This window comes from Pituophis catenifer, unplaced genomic scaffold, assembly GCF_029215685.1.
Source record: "Pituophis catenifer annectens isolate HBS135680 unplaced genomic scaffold, rPitCat1.0.hap2 SCAF_7, whole genome shotgun sequence".
Lineage (NCBI taxonomy): Eukaryota > Metazoa > Chordata > Lepidosauria > Squamata > Colubridae > Pituophis > Pituophis catenifer.
The window spans coordinates 84002036-84026694 of NW_027256887.1; the positions used below are offsets into that span (position 1 = coordinate 84002036).

The following is a 24659-nucleotide window of genomic DNA, read 5'->3' on the forward strand; positions in this document are numbered from 1 at the left end:
CTCCCACATAACACCTCTCCTGCGCGAGCTGCACTGGTTCCCAGTGGTCTTCCAGGTGCGCTTCAAGGTGTTGGTTACCACCTTTAAAGCGCTCCATGGCATAGGACCTAGTTATCTTTGAGACCGCCTTCTGCCACCGACGGCCTCCCATCGACCCGTGCGCTCCCACAGAGAGGGCCTCCTCGGGGTGCCATAAGCCAAGCACTGCAGGCTGGTGACCCCCAGTGGGAGGGCCTTCTCTGTGGGGGCTCCCACCTTCTGGAATCAGCTGCCCCCAGAGATAAGGAGAATCCAAGACCTCCGTGCCTTCCGCCGTACACCACCCTGAGTCCCTAGGGAGAAGGGCGGTATATAAATTTGAAGTAAAATAAAAAAAATAAAATAAACTGGTAAATACCACCTCTGACTGGCCCTACCCACATCGATTCTCTGCCTCCCGAGACCCAGCTCATCGGGAGGAAATGGGGATTTTACAGTAACCTTCCCCTGCCACGCCCACCAAGCCACGCCCACGGAACCGGTAGTAAAAAAATTTGAATCCCATCACTGGTCAGAAGGTCACAAAAGGTGATCACATGACCTTGGGACGGTGCAACCGTCATAAACATGAGTGAATGTGTGCCAAGTGTGTGAATTTGGATTACCTGACCATGGGGATGCTATGATGGTCATAAGTGTGAAAAATGGTCATACATCTCTTTGGCATTATAACTTTGAATGGTCACTAAGCAAACTGTAGTAATAAGTTACTCCTAAACCAGGAGCCTGGATAGCACAACAGACAGAGCACTGTAATTTAACACCAGCTGTCTGCAATTACTGTAAGTTCGAATCTCACTAGGCTCAAGGTTGACTCAGCCTTCCATCCTTTCTAAGGTAGGTGAAATGAGGACCCAGTTTGTGGGGGCAATAAGCTGACTTTGTATAAATGTACAAAAGTATGAAGGCTATTGCTTAACGCATTGTAAGCCGCCCTGAATCTCCAGAGAAGGGCGGCATATAAATCAAATTTTTTTAAAAAAATGGCCTGGTGGCTCAGCAGACTGATAGCATTGTGATTAACACCAGCTGTCTGCAATTACTGTAAGTTCGAATCTCATCAGGCTCAAGGTTGACTCAGCCTTCCATCCTTTCTAAGGTAGGTAAATTGAGGACCCAGTTTGTGGGGGCAATAAACTGACTTTGTATAAATATACAAAAGTAAGAAGGCTATTGCTTAACGCACTGTAAGCCGCCCTGAGTCTCTGGAGAAGGGCGGCATATAAATCAAATTAAAAAAAAAAAAAAGTTGAGGACTACCCAGACAGAGGTTAGCTTTGAATGAAATTCTGCTGAGTTTATAATCCATTTCTTGAACGTCTCTGCATTGAAATACAGCCATGACTCTGACAACAACCTTGGTTCCTTTACAGAAAATTGCCGTCTTGCCATCTGCACCTCTTCCTGCCTGCTATAATGGGATTTGTAGCAGCTACTACGTCCATAGTATATTACCACAATATTGAGACATCAAATTTTCCAAAATTACTTCTGGGTAAGTATTTTCTTTTTAAAATATCTACATTCGAAATAGGGCAACGCTGAAGGGATAATACCACGTTATAATGCCTTGGTAAGGCCACAATAGGAATACTGCACCCAGTTTTGGTCTCCACGATGTAAAAAATATGTGGAGACTCTAGAAAGAGTGCAGAGAAGAGCAACAAAGATGATTAGGGGACTGGAGGCTAAAACAAATGAAGAACGGTTGCAGGAACTGGGTATGTCTAGTTTAATGAAAAGAAGGACTAGGGGAGACATGATAGCAGTGTTCCACTATCTCAGGGGCTGCCACAAAAAAGAGGGAGTCAAACTATTCTCCAAAGCACCTGAGGGCAGGGCAAGAAGCAACTAATCAAGGAGAGAAGCAACCTAGAACTAAGGAGAAATTTCTTGAGAGTGAGAACAATTAATCAGTGGAACAATTTGCCTCCAGAAGTTGTGGATGCTCCAACACTGGAAGCTTTTAAGAAGATGTTGGATAACCATTTGTCTGAAATAGGATAGGGTTTCTTGCCTGAGCAGGGGGTTGGACTAGAAGACCTCCAAGGTCCCTTCCAACTCTTATTCTGTTAAACATTTGTTTCCTCGACATATTTAAATGAGTGATTGATTATTGGCCCCTTTTCATGCTTAACTGGATCAGTGTAGAGGTTAGTGTGCTGGTGGTGCTCGACTTATGACAATTAGGATCAGAATATCAGTCTTTGACTGAAGCAAGATGGCATGTGATTGCCCACACATGAATGCTTCACTCAACAACCACAATCCCGGCAGTCCCCATTGTGTTCGTTAAGTAATCGCATGGGTTGTTAAGCAGATGGAATCGCGGATAAGGAGTGTGGGGTGCCTCAGATAGGTGGGGGAGACTCTGGGAGGTTTCGCTCAGGAGCTGAAAATCCTTCCTGATGAAATCCAAGCAGAATTTTCAGCCCCTGAGCAGAGAGACGCTTCCATGCTCCTTGCACCAAGCTTCCAAGAGCCCCCTTTACCCCGCAACTCTGCCTGAGACACCCTGCCCACCTTACCACGTTAACTCTCTATTTTTGCTTGGATTTTGACTCCCTCTGAGAACTACATCCTGTAGTTCTCAGAGGGAATATTCATGACTGGGATGACATGGTAACAAGGTCAGCCAATGAATAGGCATAGCAACTAAGTCAGCCAATTGGGAGCTGAGACAGACTGGAGCCAGGGCGCGTCTTAGTCTGCAGCTTCTGAGTCTGTGCAGAGAAAGAGAAACTGAAATCAGTGTGAGTGGGGACTTGTCTGCTGATTTGAGCTGAAATGAAACTGTGAATCTGCTGTTGGTATTGTAAATTTACTTCATGTATTATTGTGTATATAAAGAAGTTAATGAATCCTGCTGATCAGCTTATCTGTGCGTGCTTCTGGATTTGTTTTTTGCAACAAACTCTGACACATCCCACCCACCAAAGGAGTTCAGCTCCCCTTGAGAGGCAGCCTTTCAGCCAACCCTTAGAGATGGTTGTATCTTGCAACCTTCCCTGCTGGCTTCCCCAATGATTTTCTGGGGAAGCCAGCAGAGAACTTTGCAGAATCATAGTCACATGATCATGGGCCACTTGGCAACTGGTGCAAAGAACCCAGATCACAATCATGTGATTGTAGGGATAGTGTTGCAACATTTTGCGATGGCTGGAAATGCTTTATGGCTGTAAAGCACCATTAAACAGCAGCCTAATCAAGGAACTACCAAGAACACGCCCATCAACACTGGCAGGGCAAGCCACTTGTACATAAACAGGGAGCAAATGTCACTCCCTTCTAACCCTGATGATATTACCTAGTTGGGTAATGAAACGTCTGCAAGAAAACAGCCAGCTTAGGACTGCTCAGTCTAATTTTTCCCAGTTCTACCTTCTTTGGATTATGGCCTATTTAGTTGCTTGATTGGAGAATCAATGTTGCATGCATGGAATTGAGGGCTACATATTTCTTTTGCTCCTGCAGCTCTTTTTTTGTACTGGATCATGGCCTTTGTCACCAAAACTATCAAGCTGGTCAGATATTGCCAAGACGAGATCTATTTTGGTCAGCTGCGTTTCTGCATCACTGGGACGATGGTGGTGCTTTATGGGCTGCTAATGGCTGTGGAGATCAATGTGATACGCGTTCGGGTAAGAACTTCTCAAGATGTTTGTTCCTCAATATCATGTACTGTTCCTCAGCCAGAGGTGGGCTGCTGCCGGTTCACACTGGTTTAAGCGAACTGGTAGTTAAGATTCTGCGCAGTTTGATGTAAAGGAAGTGTTTTATTATATTTAGTTTTGGATATAATTTAAGGGATAGCCTTTTGAGGGTTATATTTTGAAGAATGTTTTATTGAAGTAAAAATGTTTAACTAAAAATGGATAGCTTTTTAAAAGTTATCCTTCCTGAAAGTTTTGAAATTTATACTTTGAAGAATGAACTTAAGAGTTAGAAATAACTTAACCCAATGGATTAACAGTATCTTTATATTCTGAAGAATGTTTTATTGATTTTTTTTTAAAAAAAGACATGCTTTAAAGAAAATTTTAAAATGTTTAATTTAGAATTTTACAAGGGAGTAATGTTGAATAAACAGAAATTGGCAAGAGGTTTATGAATGACCAAAGAGGATAAATGTTTAATTTAGAATTTTATTAGGGAGTAATGCTGAAAAAGAAGGTATGGAAAGGATTTTAGTAACAAATGTGAAATGTGATAAGAGAATTTATAAAAGGGAGGTTGATGAATAATTTTTAAAAGGGGAGTTAAAGAGTGTGAGGGAGTTTTGAATCTTGTAGTAAATTAGCATATTTTAGCTTATGTTTGTTTAATGTTATACCCTGTTTTTGCTCTGGGAAGTTGGGGGGGGGCGTGGGAAGGGTGGGGTTAAAGGTTGTATGGGGATAAAATTATTGTATAATTTTTAATAAAATAAAAAGATAGATAAATGTATTAATAGAGAAGTAAGAAATGTGGGGGAAATGTCATAATAAATGAAATGATAATATTAAGATATGATAAATACTGGAGGAGTAAAAAGAAGACACAAAAGATGTATTCAGAAGATACACTGAATGATTGATTATGTATTGTTTGTTTATAAAATAAAAAAAAACTTTTTAAATAAAAAGAAATATTCTGCGCAGTTTGGCGAACTGGCAAATCCCACCACTGGCTGCCCCTGCCCCTGCTTGTTTTCCAGGCTGTTTTCCAAGCCGTTTTCTGGCCTTTTTCTGGGCAGAAAACGGCCTGAAAATGGGCTGAAAAACAGCCTGAAAATGGGCCAAAAACGGCCTGAAAACAGCCTGAAAAATGGCTGAAAATGCCCCCAAAATGGCCCATAAAACAGGCTGAAAAACAGGCAGGGGAGGGGCCAGCCAGTGATGGGATTAGCCCCAATTGGCTGAATCCTTCCTGCCTTTTAGGCGAGTGGCTGGGAGGCGGGGCTGTGTATGATGTGTGACATCACCCACCCAGTCACATGATCAACCAGCCACGCCTACCCAGCCAGAGAACCGATTGTTAAGTTATTCAAGTCCCACCACTGTCCTCAACAAATCACGGGCAAATGGGGAAGGTTAATCCAGTCCTTTCCAACCAGCATGCTTTAGATGTGTTTTGGTTATATGCCCAGTGCTGTCTGGGAATTTTGGGTTTTGAACGCTGGAGAATGCCCGGTTGAAGATGGTTGATTTAGCCTTTGCTAAAAGCCAAGTGTTCTGTTTTTCAGATTTGGAGGCATTCATCTTTCTTAAAATAAACTAACTCAAAAAGAATAATTAGTGGTGCATTGAACAGGGTATCACAAACACACCCTTACCAGTTCCTTAGTATTTATTTTGTTTGGATCTTCTGCTACAAATTTATTCTTCCACTTACATTCTTACGTGATCTTTTATACCAGAAATAAGCTAGGTTTTTTAAAATTATTATATTGATTCAGGTGCCAAAATACCTTGGCTGTCTTTGGGTGCTGAGCACCTTTATTTGAGTGGATGTGGGTACCATACAGTGATTGGTTTATATTTATTTATTTTTATCACACTACTATTTTTATAAATAACTCATGGGGGAAAACATATCTAATACTTCCTCCTCAGAGGTGATATTCACTTACCTTCACTACCGGTTTGCAAATGTGAGCACTTGCCTCCTCCACACATGTGCAGAACTTTCTGTGCATGTGCAGAGTGTCAAAAATGGAACGTGATGATGTCTGGGTGGGTGGATGGAGCCTCCGCCACCAGCGCTACCGGATCGTGCGATCCGGATAGAGCCAGCCGAATTTCACCACTGTCCCTCCTCTTATACCAGGGGTGTCAAACTCAAGACCCGCGGGCTGGATCTGGCCTGTGTGGTGCTTAGATTTGGCCCGTGGGCCGCCCTGGAAACAGTGAAGGACTGGCCCGTGATGCCTCTGCCAGCTAAAACAGAGTTCAGGAGGGCCACGTGTGGCCTCCCGAGCTCCATTTCCGGCCACAACAGCCTCCTGCAGCCCTCTGCCACCAAAAATGGAGCTCGGGAAGGTGCGTGCAGGCCCTCTCCGATTTTGCTGGCAGAGAGCTTCAGGAATGATGTCGAGCTGGCCAAACCCACCCCTACCACACCCGCCCGGCCCCCCAAGGTCAAATACAACCCTGATGCAGCCCTCAATGAAATCAAGTTTGACACCCCTGTCCTATACAATAATCTTGTTGATATGGGTTGGGCTGAGAGGGAGTGATTGGCCCAAAGTCACCCAGCTGGCTTTCACGCCTAAGGTGAGACTAGAACTTATAGTCTCTTGGACTAGAACTCAGAGTCTCCTTGTAACTGGCCTGAAGTCACCCAGCCGGTTTTCACGCCTAAGGTGAGACTAGAACTCACACAGTCTCCTGGTTTCTAACTTGGTGCCTTCATCACTTGATCAAACAGGCCAGGGGTGGTATTCACTTACCTTCGCTACCAGTTCGCAAAAGTGCCTTCCGCGCATGCGCAGAGCATAAAAAACGTGGATAAATGGGACATGATGACGTCTGGGCGGGTGGGCGGAGCCTCCCGCAGCCGCTGCTACCAATTCGCCCGAACCGGATAGAACCGGCTGAATATCACCACTGAAACAAGCTCTGGACCACATGCTGTTCTCTTTCAAGTAGCAAAATATATTTTCATCGCAAGCTAATGATGAACACATCCTGTTCTCTGTGTCTTATCCCCCAGAAATATGTATTTTTCTCAAGCCCTCAAAAAGTAAAGCCGCCTGAAGACCTCCAGGATCTGGGTGTGAGATTCCTTCAGCCTTTTGTCAACTTGCTGTCCAAGGCAACTTATTGGTGGATGAATCCTCTGATCATATCAGCTCACAAAAAACCCATCGACCTGAAAGCCATAGGCAAGCTGCCCATTGCAATGAGGGCACTTACTAACTATGTCTGCTTGAAAGATGCCTACGAGGAGCAAAAGGTAATTCCTTGAATAATTATTTAATCATTGTGAAGTTATTAAAATTATTTTTTTAAAAAAAATAAAATTATTAAAATAAACTCACAAGATGTACAAACTCACATTTGTACATCCAAACTAGACCATGTTGTTTCTCTGTGTCATATAATATATGTGGGTATATGCATAATTTGGAGGTGGCGACCCCTTGAGAGCTGTGTGCAACGAAATTTCATTTTAATGTATGCCGATTAGTGTACATTCAAAGTGACAATAAAGTTATTCTAAGCCTAAGTCATATTTGTACAATATTTATATAATGTAATTATAATTAATAAATTATTATACCCTGTTTCCCTGAAAATAAGACCTCCCCAAATAATAAGCCCAATCAGGCTTTTGAGTGCATGCGCTACAATAAGCCCTCCTCAAAAATACCCCCCCCGAGAAAATACCCCCCCCCGAAAATATTTAAGCGCATGTGCTTAAATATCCTTGCCATTTCGTCTGGTTAGGGTTAGAGAGACAGAGGTGGAAATCAGGTAAGACAGCAAGAGGAGCTCTGTCTTGCTCCATGCGCCCCAAAATAATAAGTCCTCCCCCGAAAATAAGGCCAAGTGCTTATTTTGGGGTTCAAACTTATAAGACGGTCTTATTTTGGGGAAAACATGGTATTTAATAATTATTATTTTCATTCTAAGTCAAAGATGTTGGCTTTTTGATGTAATTCTTCCAGAATCTGGTTTGGATTTCCAAACCAAGCGGAAAAAGGGAAGCAATTTTCAGTAGCACCCATTCTATATACCAAATAGAAAAACAATCTTGAATTTAAAAGATGGGGGCTTTTCAAGAAAATTACAAACCAAATTTCTAAACCCAGTTTTCCACTTTTTATGCTTGTCAATCCTAGCAGAAATTAGTCTCTAAATCCCATCGGTGTTCATGTGACAAACCTGCATATGTAAATATTCAACTTAATAAAGTATAGGTAGTCCTCGACTTACAACCTCAATTGGGCCCGAAGTTTCTGTCGCTAAGCAAGACATTTGTTAGGTGAACTTTGCCCCATTTTACGACCTTTCTTGCCACAGTTATTAAGTGAATCATTGATGTTGTTACGTTAGTAACACAGTTGTTAAGTGAATCTGGTTTCCCCGTTCACTTTGCATGTCATAAGGTCGCAAAAGTAATCACATGACCCCAGGACACTGCAACCGTCATAAATACGAGCCAATTTTCATCACGTGACCGTGGAAATGCCACAATGGTCGTAAATGTGAAAGTCACTTTTTTTCAGTGCCGTTGTAACTTCGAATGGTCACTAAATGAACTGTTGTAAGTCGAGGACTACCTGCCATAGGAGAAAGATGAAGATGAGAAAAATGACGTGGGTCGCTCTAGTGGGAAAAAGGAGAGGGTGGGGTGGAGGGGAATGGAAGAAAAAAAGAGCAAAGAGATGAGAAAATGAATAGGGTAGGAAAAGAGGATGGAATTTCAAAATGTTAAATTTAAGCAGAGAGCAGCTCTTCCCAAGCTCTTTCTAATTTTAGGCTAATTTCCATATTTTTCAGCAGGATGTTTGCAACGTCTTGCATCTTCAACTCATTTACATTTTTAAAATCATCTCCTTCTAGATTTCCACAGTTCCAAGTACCGTATTTATCAGACTATAAGACACACACTTTTTTGTCTCCCAAAAGGGGGTGAAAATGTCAGCGCATCTTATAGACTGAATATTACCAAAGCCCCGCCCACCCACTGGGTGTTTTTTGGCCTCCGCACGCCCTGTTTTCGGGGCTTTGTCCGGCTTTTTTCAGGCCTTTTTTCGGCCCGTTTTCAGTGCTTTTTTCAGCCCATTTTTAGAGCGACTTTTGGTGTGTTTTTGAGGCGTTTTTTTGGCCCGTTTTTTTCAGAAAAAAATGGGCCAAAAAAAGCCTCAAAAATGGGTCAAAAAAACTCAAAAATGGGCCAAAAAAGCCCTCAAAATGGCCCAAAAAGCCTTAAAAATGGGTTGAAAAAAGCCTCAAAAATGTGCCCCAAAGCCTCAAAAATGGGCCAGAAAAGCCTCAAAAATAGGCCAAAAAAGCCTCAAAAACGGGCAGAAAAAAGCCCCGAAAACGGGCAGAAAAAAGCCTCGAAAACAGGCAGAAAAAAGCCTCGAAAACAGGCAGAAAAAAGCCTTGAAAACGGGCAGAAAAAAGGGTGGAAAAAGGCAGAAAAAAGGCTTGAAAAAAGGGTTGAAAATGGGGCTTGTGGAGGCCAAAAACTTTTTGTTGTTGTTTTCCTCTTCTAAATTTAGATGCGTCTTAAAGTCCCGTGTGTCTTATATAGTCCAAAAAATCCGGTAGATAAATAGGACATGTTATGGGGAGTAAGTTACATAGCCAAACATCTATGATTTAGTACAATATTACTTGGCAAGGATGACAGATGACTCAGATTTTCTACAACGCAAACATCCAAGTATGTTGTCAGCCATGTCTCCTTGGAATATTGCCATGTGGATGCATTGTAACTCCGAAAGATTATTTTGGCTGAGATTAATGGAAGTTGTCACCCAGTATATCCATTGTGAACTTGGCAAATCTTGGTCTGAAATGCTTTGATGTTTTCTGTTTACCTGGGTAAAAAAAGAACAGAAGCAAATAATATTATCATTGACAATGGATACTTTTAGTCTTCAGTAATATGAATAATAAGGGATCTTTCACTCTTTCTGCATTACTCTGAGGTTGGGCTGGTTCCCTCATGCCTATTGTGGGCATTTAATTTAATTTTAATTCCATTGCTTTTGCACTTAGCAGGGTGGATAAAAATCAATGATTTTTTTAAAAAAATAAAAAAAAATCAGATTTTTTTGATTTAAATCGGATTTTTTTGATTTTTGTCGAATTTATTTTAATAAAAAACTTTTGAGGTAAAAATCTATCGTAAGATAGTTTTCTATTTAAGATACATAAATAATTTAGTTTATTCAGCATGAAATGGAGCTTAGTTAAGTAGCATGAGGCTGTATATTCTGCAACACTGGGACTATCGGTGAGTCAACAGTGGGTCAAAGGAGTAGCAGAGATGACAGTTGCTCTTTAAAAATTATGATTTAAATCCGAGTTGATTTAAATCAAGCCTTTTTACTAGTGATTTAAATCATGATTTAAATTGTGATTTAAATCAAGTTGATTTAAATCAAATCCACCCTGGCACTTAGTTAGAATTTTTTTTCTTTTAATGAGCCCGTAATCCCTTGCGGGGTGGAGTCTGAGCAACTGAATGGAGCTGAGTGTTTTACTGGCCAGATGCCTTTCCTGTTGCCAAAGCGGAGTTTTTTTTCCAGCAGATATATTCTCATTGTGCCCGGAGAGAGAAATATCTGCCTCTACCTAGGATCGAACTCACAGCCTCCTGATTGTAAGGCGAGAGCTCCACCTCTAGGCACACCGCACCACTCATTCATTTAGTTAGAATGCCATTGAAAAAAAAGTGACTTATGACTATTTTTCACACTTACAAAGGCTAAAAGGATAGAGGCAAACGCCCACAGAAGACAATATTGTAGCACAAGGTTCAACTACAGTGTCCTTGGCGCTCTCTGAGCTTGGCTATTTTCTTGCACATATTTTATTATACCTAACTAGTAAAGCTACACCGATCAGTGCTACATTGATGGTGTTACCTACTTGGGTAATGAAATGTCTTCAAAAAACCAACCAAGCTCAGAGAACACCAAGGACCCCACAATATTGCAAATAACTTAACTTTGTTACATGTAGGGCTCTAAAGCTGATAACCAGCACCTTGAATTGCACCTGAAAAGCAATTGGGACCTAATGCAGGTCAAGCAGCCCTGGTGTGACTCAGATAATGACAGGGCACCCAAAACGGTACATTCTGGACCAGCTGAAAGCTTCTGGATTGTCTTCAAGGGCAGCCCCACGTAGAGTGCATAGATGCCTAACATGCTTATAATTAGTTATTTTTCTAGCTAGCTTTTAAATTTTTTCTAGCTTTTAAATTACTTTTTTAAAAAAGTTTTGCATTTACTTATTGGTTTTAATTGTTAGGGGGGCATGATGGCTCAGTGGTTAAAGACGTTAAGCTTGTCCGCTGGAAGATCAACAGCCCAGGTTTGAGAACCAAGCACTGCGTGACGGGGTGAGCGCTCGTTCCTTGCTCCAGCTCCTGTCCATCTAGCAGTTTGAAAGCATGCAAATGCGAGTAGATAAATAGGTACCACTTTGATGGGAAGGTAACAGCCTTCTTCCCACTTCAGCATACAGGGAAAGCATTTATCTTTACCTAATTTTAATTATTAATAATCACGATTGATTAATCATTATTCAATCATTATTTATTGAATTCCTTTTTTTTTTCTTTTCAGAAAAAGGCAGCTGACCATCCAAACCGTACTCCTTCCATCTGGTTAGCGATGTATCGGGCGTTTGGGCGCCCCATTCTCCTCAGCAGCACCTTCCGCTATTTAGCAGATCTTCTGGGGTTTGCTGGACCGCTTTGCATTTCAGGCATCATTGACAGTTTATCCACCAATCCAGGCAATTCTACAGGCAACAATACCAGCAATGTAAGTTAACCATTCCAGCAGGTATAATGGTCTAGACTATTTATTTGTGTATTTGCCTCTGGATGTCCTTAATCAGCATTTCCTCCTCTTTCCTGCCTCTGCACATCCGTTTTTTCATCCTGGGAAAAACCTGGGGTTACGGATGCAGGAATTGGGTAGATTTAATCTGGTGAAAAGAAGGACCGGGGGGGGGGAACATACCAGAGACACGGTGGCTCAGTGGCTAAGATGCTGAGCTTGTCGATTGAAAGGTTGGCAGTTCAGCAGTTCAAATCCCTAGTGCTGCATAACGGGGTGAGCTCCCGTTACTTATCCCAGCTTCTGCCAACCAAGCAGTTCGAAAGCACGTAAAAAATGCAAGTAGAAAAATAGGGACTACCTTTGTGAGAAGGTAACAGTGTTCCGTGTTCCTTTGGCATTGAGTCATGCCTGCCACATGACCACGGAGACGTCTTCGGACAGCGCTGGCTCTTCGGCTTTCAAACGAAGATGAGCACCGCCCCCTAGAGTCAGGAAGAACTAGCACATATGTGCAAGGCGAGCCTTTACCTTTACTTTTTAATCTGGAGATCAACTTATTTTCTAAGGCACCAAATGGCAGAAGACGCAATGGATGGAAACTAATCAAGGAGAGAAGCAACCTAGAACTAAGGAGAAATTTCCTGATAGTGAGAACAATTCATCAGTGGAATGACTTGCCTTCAGAAGTTGTGGGTGCTCCATCATTGGAGATTTTTAAGAAGAGATTGGACAGCCATTTGTCTGAAATAGGATAGGGTTTCCTGCCTGAGCAGGGGATTGGACTAGAAGACCTCCAAGGTCCCTTCTATCTTTGTTACTTAAATTTAGAATAAACCTTCCAGAATTGAAATACGGTACTGAAGAGACTAGTATACAATTGCTCTGTTACTTGATTCATATTCTCTATGTAGGTCAGGTGTGTCCAACCTTGGCCACTTTAAGAATTGGGGACTTCAACTCCCAGAATTCCCCGATCAGCTGTTCTGACCTAGGTGTCAGGTTTCGAGGTCGTCTCAAATAAATTGCATTTCAAACAAAGTCCTTGATGAAAAACTCCCATTTATTAAGCATGACATTCTAAGTCTGACTCCATCGTAGCCAACACTGACTTCCTGACCCAAAACCCTCCCTTTCCTTTTCCCACTCCTCTGCACTCATTGGCCATCTTCCAAGTCACTCTACCCCTAATCTACTGCTCCAGCTCAAAGGAATTTCCCCCCTCCCATCCCATCTCCTAGGGGATATTATCTCCAGGGAAAATAAGTAGGTGAAAAGTCAAACGTCCCTTTCCAGACGCCTCCGCTTCTCCTTCTTATGTCAGCACTAGAGTAAATGCAGCTTGAAGTGCTGACAGTAGGCTTCCTAAACCACGAAGCAGACTCCTTGTCCCAACAAAAAAGCCCTTTTTATTAAGTTACTGTGAATTCCTCTCATTCACATCCAGCTAAGTCTTTCAAGGGAGAATATACAGTCACAGACCTTAATCTGGTTTGGAGAGCTGCCAGGCTGATATCTTCAAAACTTGGCAAGGAGTCACGGAGAGTCACGACCCAATTAAGCGAACTAATTGTCTCCTTCAAACTCCCCTCCCCTTCGCTCCTCTTTATTCCCTATGGGAGGGGCCATTTACCATCCACCTGTGGCTTTACTCCTGAGTCGACCCTTGTTCCTTAGCTGTTCCCTTCTGACAGCTCTGCACATGTGCACACTGGGAACAGGCTCCAGCTATTCTTCTGCCCCACTGATGTCTGACTCCGAAGGCAGCTGACAACTGTCAGACGGCCCTGGCCCCATCTCTGCCTCTGGCGCAGAGCCCTCATCAGAGCCTTCCTCAGACTCCAGGACTGGCCCATGTTCCTCCCCAACCTCCTCACTGTCTGAATCTGCACCAGCTCTGCTGGCCGCTGGCGGGCCACAACAGAAAGTGTATATCTACCCAAACACATATATAACACAGATATACACATGGTCTGCTGGCGGACCACAACACTAGCCAACTCTGGGAGTTGAAGTCCACAAGCCTTAAAGTTGCTAAGGTTGGATACAGTTGAAGTAGGTGATGGTCATAATTGTTCCTTTCATGGTTGGAGAATGCTTTCAAAGCTTTCTGAAGTGGCTTCTTTCTCTTCACTCCAAAGACATCTACAGAGCCATTCCTCACCTCAAGAGATTTCCTCAAAGACAATTATGTCCTGGCTGTTCTCCTCTTCCTGGCGCTTATCCTACAGAGGACATTTCTCCAGGCTTCCTATTATGTTACCATAGAAACTGGCATCAACCTACGAGGAGCTTTACTGGTGAATAGTGACTTAATTTCATCCCCTTGTAGGCTTTGACAAGGATTTTAATCAGGGGTGGGCTTCAAAAATTTTAGCAAGGATTTCTCTGCCCAGTTGCTGGGTGGGCATGGCCATGGTGGGTGTGGCCTAGTCGGCCTCCTACACCATGACGGAGGGGTGTTTTTGTCCTCCCCAGGCTCTAGAGGCTTTTCTCAAGCCTCCGGGAGGGCGAAAATGGCCTTCCCAGGCTCTGGAGGACATAAATGGGCCCGGATGTCCAGTAGGCCTGTTTTTCACCCACCCCGAGCCTCTATGCATGCCCTGCACTTACCTGCATCCAAAACGGGCTGCGTGGGGACTCCTGGGAGGGGAGGGGTGGGCGAAGCCAGCTAAGAGTGGGATTTAGGGGTCTCCAAACTGAATTTAGGAGGAATGGTCCCAACGTATGGTTCTAAAATTTTAAACTGGAACTACAGCCCACATGATGGCTCCCTTACATTGTGATGAGCTTGTACCAGTTGTGATTTCTGATGCTGAAATTCCAAATACTCACTGGTGTTTTTCTTGCTTCTTTTCCTAGGCAATGATCTACAACAAAATCCTGAGGCTTTCCACATCTAATTTGTCCATGGGAGAGATGACATTAGGACAGATCAATAACCTGGTTGCCATAGAAACAAACCAACTTATGTGGTTCTTGTTCCTGTGTCCCAACTTGTGGGCTATGCCCGTTCAGGTAGAGCATCGAAGTAAGGGCCAAATTTTTGGAAAAAGCAACAGATTTAATTTTGATTGAGTGTTTTGGAGAGAGAATATATGACTGAAACTGAAGGATTCCCTGCCCTTAAAAAGAGTCCCATCCTCACTGATATGATGAAGAATAGCAAGTTCATTTTTACCTCAGATAGTATGGAATAAGTCAGTGTTTTAAAATCTTGGCAACTTGAAGATGTCTGGACTTCAGCTCCCAGAATTCCCCAGTCAACCAGTATGCTGGAAGTTGAAGTCCACACATCTTAAACTTGCCAAGGATGAGAAACTCATGAATAAGCTACAAATTACATTAACTTTGCAACGTACAGGTAATCCTTGACCTATAACAATTCGTTTAGTGACCATTCAAAGTTACAATGGCACTGAAAAAAGTGACTTACGACTGTTTTTCACACTTACGACCATTGCAGCATCCCCATGGCCATGTGGTCAAAATTCAGATGCTTGGCAGCTGACTCATATTTACAACAGTTAAGAGTGTCCAGTGGTCCATGCGATCCGCTTTTGCAATCTTCTGACAAGCAAACTCAATGAGTAAGCCAGGTTCACTTAACAACCAGATTACTAATTTAACAAATGCAATGATTCAATTAACAGCTGTGGCAAGAAAGGTCATAAAATGGGGCAAAACTCACTTAACAAATGTTTCACTTAGCAACAGAAATTTTGGACTCAATCATGGTCATAAGTTGAGGACTACCTGTACTCTGGAGTTATGGTATTCAGTTCCCATAATCCTCAATTAACAAACATTGTTCATGGTTGAAGCTTGTAGTGTAACATTTCCCAGAGTGAATTAAATTAAATTTAAAAAGGATAAATAAACAAAAGTGTGTATAGTTGTCATTGGCAACTATATCATGTATTTTTGTGTATCAAGTCACAAGTGATTAATAACTGTGTTTCAATCCAAAATCCTGAGTGATTAATAATAATGTACCCTCTTGTTGGTAAAATACATGACTTGTTGAGATATCCTCTAAAGATGTTGTCCTTACTTAAACTGTGGTTTAAGAGCCTTGATAGTACAGTGGTCTACGCACCCTGTTATTAACACAGCTGCCTGCAATTTCTGCTGGTTCGAATCTCTCCAAGGCTCAAGGTTGACTCAGCCTTCCATCCTTTCTCAGGCAGGTGAAATGAGGACCCAGTTTGTGGGGGCAATAAGCTGACTTTGTATAAAATATACAAAAGTATGAAGGCTATTGCTTAACGCATTGTAAGCCGCCCTGAGTCTCCGGAGAAGGGCGGCATATAAATCAAATTAAAAAAAAAAAAAGACTGACAGGAATTCTTAAAAACTTTAATGGAATCGGGGAGACGGGCAGACCAGATGCTATATGCTGGTGTATGCTGATGACATCTGTATGCCTCATCTGATTTCAGAGACACACAAATCTAGTATTCAGTTTGATTATTGTATAAACTGAAATAAATCAGATTTGATCCTAATGAAGGCAGTCCTCAGCTTATGACTTTAATGAAGCCCGTCCACTACGGTTGTAAGTTGTGACAGTCATAAAGTGGGTTACCCACATAACTGACCGATTTTGTGCAAGCTCAGGGTTTCAACTCCTGCCTTCAAGGCATTAAAAAGGATAAATAGCAATAGCACCATGCCAACAAAAGTGCGTATAGTCAAGGCTATGGTTTTCCCAGTTGCAAGGGATGGCTGTGAAAGTTGGACCATAAGGAAGGCTGAGTGCCAAAGAATTGAGGCCTTTGAACTCTGGTGCTGGAGAAGACTCCTGCGAGTCCCTTGGACTGCAAGGTGATCCAACCGGTCAGTCCTAGGGGAAATCAACCCTGACTGCTCTTGAGAAGGCCAGATCCTGAAGAGGAAACTCAAATACTTTGGCCACCTAATGAGAAGGAAGGACTCACTGGAGAAGAGCCTAATGCTGGGAAAAAAGAAGGAGGGGACGGCAGAGAACAAGGTGGCTGGATGGAGTCACTGAAGCAGTCGGCGTGAGCTTAAATGGACTCCGGGGGATGGTAGAGGACAGGAAGGCCTGGAAGAACATTGTCCATGGGGTTGCAATGAATCAGACATGACTTTGTGACTAACAACAACAAGCAATAGCACTTAGACTTATATGCTGCTTCACAGTGCTTTGCAGCCCTCTCTAAACAGTTTACAGAGCCTTGGTGGCACAGCAGACTAAAGTGCTATTGAGTAGCACCAGCTGCCTGCAATTACTGCAAGTTCAAATCTTACCAGGCTCAAGGTTGACTCAGCCTTCCATCCTTTCGAGGTAGGTAAAATGAGGACCCGGATTGTGGGGGCAATAAGCTGACTTTGTATAAAAAAGAACACCGCTTAGGGGGGCCCGAAAGCCCTACTAAGCAGGTATATACAAAAGTATGAAGGCTATTGCTTAACACATTGTAAGCTGCCCTGAGTCTCCGGAGAAGGGCGGCATATAAATCAAGCCAATAAATAAATAAATACAGATTCAGCCTATCACCCCTAACAATCTGGGTTCTCATTTTACCAACCTCGGAAGGATGAAAGGCTGAGTCAACCTTGAACCGATCAGGATCGAACTGCCAAACTGCTGGCACAAGAAGTAGCCTGCAGTACTACATTCTAACCACTGTGCCACCATGGCAGTTTACAAATGTCAGCATATTGCTCCCAGCAATCTGGGTCTTCATTTATCAACCTCGGAAAGAAGGAAAGCTGAGTCAATCTTGACCCAACCAGGATCAAACCCCTGGCAGTGGAATGCAGAGTTTGGCTGCAATACTGCATTCTAACCAGGGGTGGGTTCTACTTACCTTTACTACTAGTTCGCAATGGGATCGTGTGTGCGCCAATGCTTCGCTCGCGCACATGCCAAGCTTCTACACATGCACAGACGCTTCTGCGCATGCACAGATCGCCTGTGATGACATCCAGGGTAGTGGGTGGAGCTTCCCACCGGTTTTACTGGTTCTTGTGAACCGGTCCGAATTGGGGGCAACCCACCAGTGATTCTAACCACTGCGCCATCACAGTGGTTACCGTAGAATAAACCTTCCCTTGTGTTGAACCATCTCCAGATGATTTGGTACACATGCACATATAGCGAAAGTATTTGGGGTACCACATCAGGAGAGCATTCCCATCTGAAAGATGCAGATGCTGCAACAGTTGGAGGTACCATAGTCCATTCACCCCCATGTGCTTTAAGTTGTAACCTTCATATGATTTGCCCAGCTCTAATACCTAAATATTTGTTAACTTTTAAAATTGTAAACCACGCCTAAAACATGCAGATCTTTCAAAGACTAAAAAGAGTGGCTTTTCCTTTTTTTAATCGTTCCAACATCTGGAGCTGTTTTTACATCTCCAGTCAAAAATCGGTGCAGTTACGTGCAAATATCTAAGTCCTTCTCCTTTCCCCTATTTTTTGTAGATTATTATGGGAGTCATCCTACTCTACCACTTACTGGGAAGGAGTGCGGTGGTGGGGGCTGCTGTGATCTTACTGCTGGCTCCCATCCAGTATTTCATCGCAACCAAGTTGGCCGAGGCCCAAAAAAGTACTCTTGTAAGTTATTCTTGTTTCATTCTATTTGTGTTTTTTTTAATGTGAGTTGCCAAAAGTTCTTCTTCTTGAACCAGAGCACATGTGTCATTCAAATTTGTCTTAGTCTCAAAACCAAGATGTTGTCCAATCAAACCGTTGCATACAGCACAGAATGACAGAGTTGGAAGGGACCTTGGAGGTCTTCTAGTCCAACCTCCTGCTCAAGCAGGAAACTCTATACCATTTCAGACAAATCGTTCTCCAATCTCTTCTTAAAAACTTCCAGAGATTAAGAGATTAAGGCAGGGGTCTGCAAACTTAAACACTCAGAGAGCCATTTGGACCCATTTCCCACAGAAAAGAAAACACCGGGAGCCACAAAACCCTTCCCATGCCTGACTATTTCTTAAGCGGCCACAAAACTGGCAAATGTAGTTGAATTAAATGTTCTGTTTTCTTCTGAAACTTTTCTTTTCTTGGATTTATCCATGGTTGGCCTACTGGGGGTTGAAAAGCTCAATAAATCGTGTGCCAGCGGGTGTCGCACATTGGCGGTTGTGATGCATATTTTGAGTGACAGGGAGCCTCAGCAGAGGGGTGAAAGAGCCACATGCGGCTTCAGAGCTGCGGTTGCTGACCCCTGGATTAAGGAGAGGCATAGAATCCAAGTAACAAGTATTAGTACCACTTTATAAAGCCTTAGTAAGGCCACACCTGGAATACTGCATCCAGATTTGGTCACCACGTTACCAAAAAGATGTTGAGACTTTGGAAAAAGTGCAAAGAAGAGCAACTAAGATGATTAAAGGCCTGGAGACTAAAACAAATGAAGATTTGTTGGCTTATACATCCTGTCACTTCAAGTCAGTCTGATCATGGTAGCTGAGGATGATAGCAATTGTCGTTTGACACATGGGTATATATCAGCCTGAGGAAGGCAGACCTCAAAGACATAAAGGCTGTTTTCTCATAAAATTCTGTCATTGACTCCAGTAGTTTTTTCCCCCTTAAAATGACATTAATCAGTAGTGGGATTCAAATCCCGGTGCTACCAGTTCGCTATTGGGAGCCTGTGGGCACGGGCGCGCAATTTGCGAGTGTGTGGCGCTTCTGCACATGCACAGGTTTTACGCATGTGCACAGTGTTTTTGTCTGGGCGGGTGGGCGGAGCCTCCCACCTCTGCTGCTACCAGTTTGCCCAAACTGGGGCGAACTGGTAGCAACCCACCGCTGACATTAGTACCATTTTATTTTTCTGCATCTCTTTCCTTTTTATGGAACAAGGAATATTCTACAGAGAGGCTGAAGAAGACCAACGAAATATTAAAAGGCATCAAACTCTTAAAGTTATATGCCTGGGAGCACGTCTTCTGTCAAAACGTGGAAGATACACGGATGAAAGAACTAACTAGTCTCAAAACGTTTGCTCTTTATACGTCTCTTTCCAGTAAGTAGTTGTTGACATTGTATTGGTCTGCCTTATTTAATTTCTTTATTTGATATTAACTGTTATCCAAAGACTAACAGAGGGTGGCTTCTTTAGGGAGGTTCATAAATTTTGTGTTTTGGTTTTTTTAAAAAAAGAAAACAAACAGAAAATTAACTCATGTTTTGTCACAGAAAGATAAGAATTCAATCTACAGCAATACTGAGTGCATCAGAGAGCCAATCTGGTCTAGTGGTTAAGGCACCAGGCTAGAAACCAGGAGACTGTGAGTTCTAGTCTGGCTGTACCCATGAAAGCCATCTGGGTGACTTTGGGCCAATCACCAGGAGACTGTGGGTTCTAGTCCCGCCTTAAGCATGAACGCCAGCTGGGTGACTTTGGGCCAATCACCAGGAGACAGTGAGTTCCAGTCCTGCCTTTGAAAGGCAGAACTGGCTGAGTGACTTTGGGCCAGTCCAACTCACCTCACAGGATTGTTGTTGGGGCAGGGAAATAGGAGGAGGCTATTTTGGCTCAGGAATTCTGGGAGTTGAAGTCCATCAGTTGCCAAGTTTGGAGAGCCCCAGTTTAGTTTCTGAATTTGATGATCTAATCTTCGCCAATGCAATCCTGGGCTTTATCAACAGAAGGAAAGACATCAAGATCATGAGAAGCGATAATACCATTTTGTACTACAGTAGTGAGGCCACACTTGGAATGTTGCCTAGAGTTCTTGGTCGCCATGATACAAAATAGACGTTGAAACCCTGGAAAATGTGCAGAGAAGACTAACAAAGATGATAAAGGGTCTGGAGGAGGCTAAATTGTATGATGAACAGTTGCAGGAACTAGGAATGTCCATCTTAACCATTTGACCAGGCTGGTATAAGGTCTCCTGCCTTGAGGAGAGGGTTGGACTAGAAGATCTCCAAGCTCCCTTCCAGCCCTATGTAAGTAGAACCCACCCCTGCTCCTATTTGTCTGCTACAGAATATATTCTGTAGCAGACAAATAGAAGCAGGGGTGGGTTCTACTTACATTTACTACCGGTTCGCATTGCAGATCACCTATGATGACGTCCGGGTCAGTGGGCAGAGCCTCCTGCTGGTTTTCCTACCGGTTCTTGCGAACCGGTCTGAACCGGGGGCAACCCACCATTGAACTAGAGTCTATGGCAGTCATGGAGAACCTTTTCGGCATTCGGTGCGTGTGCACGCACACTTGTCAGGGCCGCGACCAGGAAGAGGAGCTGCCCGGGGGGGGCATGTGCGTGCCGGATAAGATACTTCTGGTTTCCAGCACACGCATGTGCGCCAGCCAGCAAGTCTTCTAGTTACTGCTGCGCATGCTCATGCCAGAAAACGGAAGACCATCTCTTCCGGTTTCCAGCACTGCCGCACGCACAAAGGGCAGCTGATTGTCGCATGTGCATATGTGCCAGAAACCCGGAAGAGGAACGGGCGACCCCACGCGTGCCAGGCAACATGGCTCCACATGCCACTTCGGGCATGCCTGCCATAGGTTCGCCATCACAGGTCTATGGGGACACGTTTGCTATTGTTTAGGTTAGTTTAGCTTCTGTTTATTTCTAAAATTCAATTTCCTCTCCGTTTCAACTCTGAACAGAGGAATCGCACGCAGTGAAAATGTTATGTTTCCCACATGTCTGTATTCATTTTTCAGCCTTGTGACACTTCCTGTGTCCCAGAATGAAGTTTATGAGTTAATATTTCCCTTGACTAAGGAAAAAAAAAGAGACCCCAATCCAGTAAAAATGATCTCCTGACCTCTTTTTGCTTTTCTCATACCCTGAGATGCGTGGCAACCGTCTCCGAATAATTCCGAAGGGTTCCTTTTAAACTTGGTGACATGAGTTGGGTTTACATTAGCAATTACTGAGACCACGTCTATGAAAGCATGATAAATGGGTTTGTTTGTAGTTTTAAGGAGCTCTCTAGGGCTTCAGCTAATACACCACCATAATTTCAAGTAATTCCTTTTCTCACAGAGTTGCATTTAAAACATTCAAGGTCTTCTGGGAATATGTTCTCCGATGCAATAAAATATACAAACTGTAAAATATTTCCAGTTTGTTTTTGTTTGATGTGAAAAGAATTTTTTTCCCTGTTAAGGAGAAGTCCAGTATTTTTTTTAAATTTTCTGGCAGAAAATAATATTGAAACATTGTGCTGTACAGATTCTGAAATATTTGGCATATCCAATGAATGGATGGTTTGTGTTTATTTTTTTTTCCACAGTTTTTATGAATGCAGCTATACCTATTGCAGCTGTTCTCGCGGTAAGAATGATTTTTGGGAGTGGGTGGGTTGATGCATGTCAATGTAAAATATATACTTGGGATCTTTATTTTTTCCAATAATCTCTATTTCTTGAAATATAAATCAGGGCATTTTGGTGTCCAAAGAGTAGAAATCTGATTTTAGCAAGGATTGGAGTCAATTTGGTCCAGTAGTTAAGGCAACCAGGCTAGAAAGCAGGAGGCCATGAGTTCAAGTCCTGCCTTAACCATGAAAACCAGTGACTTTGAGCCAATCACCAGGAGACCGTGAGTTCTAGTCCCACCTTAGCCATGAAAGCCAACTTGGTGGCTTTGGGCCAGTCCGTCTCTCTCAGCCTTACGCCACCTCACAGGTTGTTGTTGTGTGAGGAAAATAGGACGAAGGTTTGTTGGCTATATTTGACTAACTTGCAAAAATAATAAAGGCGAGATAAATAGAATTAGTGGAGCAAATTTTATACTTATCGCAATAAAGAAGGTTTCTCTACAGGAAATACGTTATAATGACGAGCAAAGTCCAGCACTTAAAAACTACCATAGGGAAGATCCATGAATCTAATGAATAAAGGCAGAAGGGCATCTATATGCCAGATATTTCTTAAATGATGTGAATTCTATCCCTTTTTTGTATCGGTGCAATATAACAATGCGTATACAAAAGGGACACAGCTTGATTGCTACAGGGCAGTGTGTTCCTTTTACCCAGGGGGAGAGCCTTCTCTGTGGGGGCACCTGCCATCTGGAACGAGCTCCCCCCGGAGATACGGAGGATCCCGGACCTGCGCGCTTTCCGCCGTGCCATCAAAACATTTCTTTTCCAGCAGGCCGGCCTGGCCTAACCTCTCTTTTAAACTTTTTAAAATTTTTAAAATTCTTAAATTTTAAATTTGTCTTATGATTTGGAGTGTTTTAAATTTTGTTTTTCGGGCCAATTATTTAATTGTATTTTAATGGCTTTTTAACATTTGTATTATATGTATTTTATTTGGCTGCTCACCGCCCTGAGTCCTTCGGGAGTAGGGCGGTATACAAATTCAATAAATAATAATAAAAAAAAATAATAATACCAGTTTACAGTTTTGATGTACGTTCAATTTACATCCATAGTTCTTGAAAGGAAGGGTGTGTGAATAAGGCTAGCAACAAATTTGAATTTGATTCCTCATACAGGTCCTCTGCAGCTCGTTAAAGCAGCTCTTTTTCCCCCTGAGTGACAGCTGCTGTAGAGGACCCTGATTTAAAGACACTTCGTGGGGATACATAGATACAGGAAAGGAGGGGGTTTAGAAGCTGATAGCTGCAGAAATATGGAGATCATCCTACCACCTAGGTAGAAAATGTAAAGAAGAACATCAAGTGGTCTTTGAATTGAGTTTAAGACGCCATGCTTTCTTTGCCTCCTACCTGTATCTTCTTTTCTTGTTCTACCAGACTTTTGTGACCTACACATATGCTGAAGATGCACAGCTGACTACAGCTCAAGCTTTTGCATCCCTCTCGCTGTTCCACATCCTGGTCACACCCTTGTTCCTGCTGTCCACCGTTGTTAGATTTGCTGTCAAGGCCATCGTAAGGTAGGTGATATAATGCTTTAAAACAGAGCAGTTACAATTTAACCAACAAACTATATTGAAATAGACTAGACTAGACTAGACTAGGGTAGAGTAGAGTAGAGTAGAGTAGAGTAGAGTAGAGTAGAGTAGAGTAGAGTAGAATAGAATAGAATAGAATAGAATAGAATAGAATAGAATAGAATAGAATAGAATAGAATAGAATAGAATAGAATAACAAGAGTTGGAAGGGACCTTGGAGGTCTTCTAGTCCAACCCCCTGCTTAGGTAGGAAACCCTACACCACTTCAGACAAATGGTTATCCAATATCTTCTTAAAAACGTCCAGTGTTGGAGCATTTATAACTTCTGGAGGCAAGTTGTTCCACTGATTAATTGTTCTAACTGTCAGAAAATTTCTCCTGGGTTCTAGGTTGCTTCTCTCCTTGATTAGTTTCCATCCATTGCTTCTTGTCCTGCCCTCAGGTGCTTTGGAGAATAGCTTGACTCCAGTGGTGAAATCTAAATTTTTTTACTACTGGTTCTGTGGGTGTGGCGTGGTGGGCGTGGAGTGGCTTGGTGGGCGTGGCAGGGGAAGGATACTGCAAAATCCCCATTTCCTCCCCACTCCTGGGGGAAGGATATTGCAAAATCTCCATTCCCACCCCACTCTGGAGCCAGCCAGAGGTGGTATTTGCTGGTTCTCCAAACTACTCAAAATTTCCGCTACCGGTTCTCCAGAACCTGTCAGAACCTGCTGAATTTCACCCCTGCTTGACTCCCTCTTCTTTGTGGCAACCCCTGTAAATTGGGGTTTGCCCAATGGGACAACCTCGCCATTATGCCTTCTATCAAATAAGTGGACTAGTGGAGATCACGGTACATTCCTGATGTTTCTTCAAAGAGTGGATTCCCATGACCATCTTCATCATTGTGACTGCATGTATGAATGCAGTATTACGAGAGCTTGACAAGTAGTCCTCGACTTACAAGCACAGTTGACCCCCAAAATTTCTATTTGCTAAGCAAAATTTGGATGCTTAGCAACTGATTCATATTTATGACGGTTGCAGGTTCCCGGGGTCATGTGATCACCTTTTGGGACCTTCTGACAGGCAAAGTCAATAGAGAAGCCAGCTCCAGTTAACAACCGTGTTATTAATTTAACAACCGCAGCATTTCACTTAACAACTATGGCAAGAAAGGTTGTAAAATGCGGCAAAACTCATTTCACAACTGTCTTGCTTAGCAATGAATATTTT

At 42.9% G+C, this 24659-nt stretch overlaps 1 protein-coding gene across 5 annotated transcripts in view; it reads left to right on the forward strand.

Annotated features, from left to right (window-relative positions):
- Nucleotides 1-24659, forward strand: part of ABCC9 (ATP binding cassette subfamily C member 9) — a 117816-nt gene that overhangs the window by 10720 nt on the left and 82437 nt on the right. For all 5 annotated transcript variants that reach the window (XM_070946596.1, XM_070946592.1, XM_070946594.1 and 2 more), the window contains exons 4-13: nucleotides 1413-1534; nucleotides 3514-3680; nucleotides 6733-6975; nucleotides 11333-11533; nucleotides 13693-13851; nucleotides 14414-14569; nucleotides 18009-18143; nucleotides 19407-19569; nucleotides 21807-21847; nucleotides 23279-23421. In XM_070946596.1, the coding sequence (XP_070802697.1) occupies nucleotides 1413-1534; nucleotides 3514-3680; nucleotides 6733-6975; nucleotides 11333-11533; nucleotides 13693-13851; nucleotides 14414-14569; nucleotides 18009-18143; nucleotides 19407-19569; nucleotides 21807-21847; nucleotides 23279-23421 (1530 nt within the window). The remainder of the gene's footprint in view (nucleotides 1-1412; nucleotides 1535-3513; nucleotides 3681-6732; nucleotides 6976-11332; nucleotides 11534-13692; nucleotides 13852-14413; nucleotides 14570-18008; nucleotides 18144-19406; nucleotides 19570-21806; nucleotides 21848-23278; nucleotides 23422-24659) is intronic.